Source organism: Physeter macrocephalus, chromosome 17, assembly GCF_002837175.3.
Source record: "Physeter macrocephalus isolate SW-GA chromosome 17, ASM283717v5, whole genome shotgun sequence".
NCBI lineage: Eukaryota > Metazoa > Chordata > Mammalia > Artiodactyla > Physeteridae > Physeter > Physeter macrocephalus.
In genome coordinates, this window is record NC_041230.1 from 3515220 (window position 1) to 3519498 (window position 4279).

General features: G+C 47.9%; 1 protein-coding gene across 1 annotated transcript in view; it reads left to right on the top strand.

The window, feature by feature from the left end:
- LOC112062638 (protein lin-28 homolog A-like) overlaps positions 1-2250 on the top strand; it is a 22441-nt gene extending 20191 nt beyond the window's left edge. The window contains exon 5 of the mRNA XM_024117612.2: positions 1621-2250. Coding sequence (XP_023973380.1) covers positions 1621-2193 — 573 coding nt within the window. The 3' untranslated portion in view covers positions 2194-2250. The remainder of the gene's footprint in view (positions 1-1620) is intronic.
- Positions 2251-4279: the final 2029 nt, after the last annotated feature.

Genomic DNA, 4279 nt, shown 5'->3' on the forward strand with positions numbered 1-4279 from the left:
ATGGGGAGGGGGAAGGGTAAGCTGGGACGAAGTGAGAGAGTGGCATGGACATATATACACTACCAAATGTAAAATAGATAGCTAGTGGGAAGCAGCTGCATAGCACAGGGAAATCAGCTTGATGCTTTGTGACCACCTACAGGGGTGGGATAGGGAGGGTGGGAGGGAGACACAAGAGGGAGGGGATATGGGGATATATGTATACGTATAGCTCATTCATTTTGTTATACAGCAGCAACTAACACAACAATGTAAAGCAATTATACTCCAATAAAGATGTTAAAAAAAAAAAGAATGTATTGGGTGATGTCACCATGATGGCAACACAGGGGGCTGCGTCCTCCCATGGACACACTGAAAACACTGAGACACAGATTAATTCCTTCTGAGAGAAATGCAGAAACACATCAGATGACTTAGAAAATACCCACATCAATGAGTGGAAGGAAAGGAAGAGAAACGAAAATGAGGACGCCAGGCACCTCTAGGTGACGGTGTTCTGGATTTAGGAAATAGGAGAATCTGAAATAGGAGGCCGCCTTTTATAAATTAATGAAACAAGGAAGTTTTATAAAAATATAAAACTTTAGGTTAAACGAACAATATGTAAAGGAAATTAAGAATTCCATTTACAATACCATCAAAAGATTAAATTCTGAGGAATAAACCTAACCAAGGAAGAGAAAGATTTGTACACTGAAAATCTAAAAACATTGATGGAAAACACTAAAGAAAACACAAATACATGGAAAGACATCCTGTATTCATGGATTGGAGGACTTACTATTTTTTTTTGAATTAAAAAAAATTTATTTATTTTTATTTTTGTTTGCTTTGGGTCTTCTCTGCTGTGTGCAGGCTTTCTCTAGTTGCGGCGAGCGGGGGCTACTCTTCGTTGCGGTGCGCGGGCTTCTCATTGCAGTGGCTTCTCTTTGTTGCGGAGCACGGGCTCTAGGCGTGCGGGCTTCAGTAGTTGTGGGTCGCGGGCTTTAGAGCGCAGGTTCAGTAGTTGTAGCGCACGGGCTTAGTTGCTGCGCGACATGTGGGATCTTCCCAGACCAGGGCTCGATACTGTGAACTGGCAGGCGGATTCTTTTTTTTTTTTTTTTTTTGTGGTACGCGGGCCTCTCACTGTTGTGGCCTCTCCCGTTGCGGAGCACAGGCTCCGGACGCGCAGGCTCAGCGGCCATGGCTCACGGGCCCAGCCGCTCCGCGGCATGTGGGATCCTCCCGGACCGGGGCACGAACCCGTGTCCCCTGCATCGGCAGGCGGACTCTCAACCACTGCGCCACCAGGGAAGCCCAAAGGCGGATTCTTAACAACTGTGCCACCAGGGAAGCCCTTAGAATTGTTAAGATGTCAATACTGTCTAAAGCTATTTACAGATTCTGTGCAAATCCTATTAAAATCCCAACAGGTTTTCTTTTTCAGAAATAGAAAAATCTACCTTAAAATTCATAAGGAATTTCAAGGGACCCTTGAATGTTCAAAGCAGTCTTACAAAAGAACAAAGTTTGTGGTCTCACAATTCCTGATTTCAAAACTTACCTCAAAAAATTATTAATGGAGTTTACACTTGGGGAGCGCGGGAGGCAGCCGGGACAGGTGGCGGCCCCAAGGCGCCGGAGGAGGCGCAGGAGGATGCGGCCCGGGCGGCCGAGGAGCCGCAGCTGCTGCACGGAGCCGGCATCTGTAAGTGGTTCAACGTGCGCATGGGATTCGGCTTCCTGTCCATGACTGCCCGCGCCGGGGTCGCACTCGACCCCCCGGTGGATGTCTTTGTGCACCAGAGTAAGCTGCACATGGAGGGCTTCCGGAGCCTGAAGGAGGGTGAGGCCGTAGAGTTCACCTTTAAGAAGTCTGCCAAGGGCCTGGAATCTATCCGAGTCACTGGCCCTGGTGGGGTGTTCTGTATTGGAAGTGAGAGGCGGCCCAAAGGGAAGAACATGCAGAAACGCAGATCAAAGGGAGACAGGTGCTACAACTGTGGAGGTCTAGACCATCATGCCAAGGAATGCAAACTGCCACCCCAGCGCAAGAAGTGCCACTTCTGCCAGAGCATCTACGATATGGTAGCCTCGTGTCTACTGAAGGCCCAGCAAGCTCCCAGCTCACAGGGAAAGCCAGCCTACTTTCAGGAGGAGGAAGAAGAGATCCATAGCCCTGCCAGGCTCCCAGAGGCCCAGAATTGAGCCACAGTGGGTGGGGCCTATCCGTTTGTGATCAGAGAGATTTGAGGAACAGGCATCAATCAGCAGAGTGGAGAAGGTGGGGACAGGGTGGGTAGGGGGCAGCTGGCACTGCCATGTATCTCAGGCCGGGGACCAAAGCATCACCCCCTCTTCCCTCTTGGTGGGGGGAAGGGGTGAGGCAGAGAAACTCCAATCATGCTCTATCCAAATGCACATGAGGGCTTTGGTGGGTAACCCTTCCTGCATGCTTTATCTGAGTCTCCACCCCCAGAATCTCCAGCTTTTGAAAGTGGCCCGGATAGGAAAGTTGTTTTACTCTTCAAGAAGGATATGGAATAATATTTCCCGTGCCAGAGTGAAAAGATTAAGCATGAGACCAGATTGATGGACCCAACCCACAAGCCACTACATTCTGTGGGAGGAAATATCTCAGGGGTAAGGCAGGGTTTCCCACATCGTGTCTGCTCACAACCTCCTCCTGGGACAGAGTGCTGAGAGAACTGTCCCAAGCAGTGGGTTGTGATGATAAGCAAAAGGGGGCGTTGAGGGAACAGCTGCAGACCTGCTGCTTCTAAGCTCACTCCCACCCCATTCTGGGCCAATACAATTTTATTTATTTGCTCTCTTGGATGACGGTACCTTGGGTCCCACTTTCTTCAGGATGCCAACTGCACTAGCTGGGTGCGAATGACGTATCTTGTGCATTTTAACGTTTTTTTTTCATAATATAAATATTCTGGTTTTGTATTTTTGTGTATTTTAATCTAAGGCCCTCATTCCTGCACTGTGTTCTCAGGTACGTGAGCAATCTCAGGGATAAGTCGGCAGCAGCTCCGGGTCTGCACAGCAGGAATACTTTTTGTTGCTCTACCACCGGAGCGAACAACTATTCGGAGCGTATAGCCTATTGAACTACCTCATTTTTGCCGCTTAGAGCTGGCTTTTCTGCCACAGTGTCCTCTTGAAAGCCCTCCGTCTCCAGTGTTTCATGGGAGACTAGGTTTTAACTGGGTTGCCCCATGCCTTGGTCTTCTTCTACTGAAAGACTGGAAATTGGTCTGAACAGGAAAAGGTGGTACGGAGAGGTTAGGAGAGGCTGGGTCCGGTAAAAGGTGCAGAGAGGGGAAGCCAAGATTCGGCAGAAGTCATCTGTACGTGTGATAAAGGATTCCTGTTCCAGACCTCTAATCCCAGGGCATAGGACTCGCTTTACATACCAGGTCCATCCTTCACTGGATTGGGCTAGGCCTAACATACACAACAGCGTGTATTGTATGTGTTTTTGTAAAAACTGTGAGTTGGTAAGGACAGGTATTAGGAATGATGCCTCTGTACCCATCTTGAGCTGCCCAGGGATGGATATACGAAGCAAGGACAAGATCCTTAATCTTTAACAATTCTGGACTTTTCCTCCTTGGTTTCCAGAGAGGCCATCAGTGATGGCTTCTTTTTGGTTCCCAGAGCCAGTGTCCTGCCCTGCTGCAGCAGTAATTAGTGTCATGGTAGCTAAAGGAGAAAAGGGGGTTTCGTTTACATTCTGTGAGATCACTGCAAACCTACCTCACTGTGTTGTAACGGGGCAAATGCAATAGAACGCATTGGGTGATGTGTGTCTGATCCTGGGTTCTTGTCTCCCCCAGTTGCTGCCCCCCTCTGGTTATTGTATTTGTCTGGGCTTCATAGGACTTCACAAGTAGCTGATTTGGTGATTGCTAGGTGGCCCAGTTTGTGTAAATATAATGTGTTGGTCTTCTCCATGTTCTTTTGGGGTTTTATTGCTTACAAACTTCTTCTTATATTGAGAAAAATAGCCAAAGCATCTTTGACAAAAGGTCTGCACCAGCCAAAAAGATGTGAAACATAAACTTGGGGGCCCCTCTTCTTGAAGTGGGAGGTCTTGAACTACACTTTCTTTTGTGTTCCCCTTCCCGTTTCCTATTTGAACAAGATCTTCTGTCCTAAAAACTGTATTCCTACCTCCTCTTCTTTCCCCCTTCGTGCCCCCCCAAAATAGTCCATACACCTATACATTTAATTTGTGGGGTGTCTGTGATTAAATGATTTGTGCAAAAATCCTGAAGAAGCT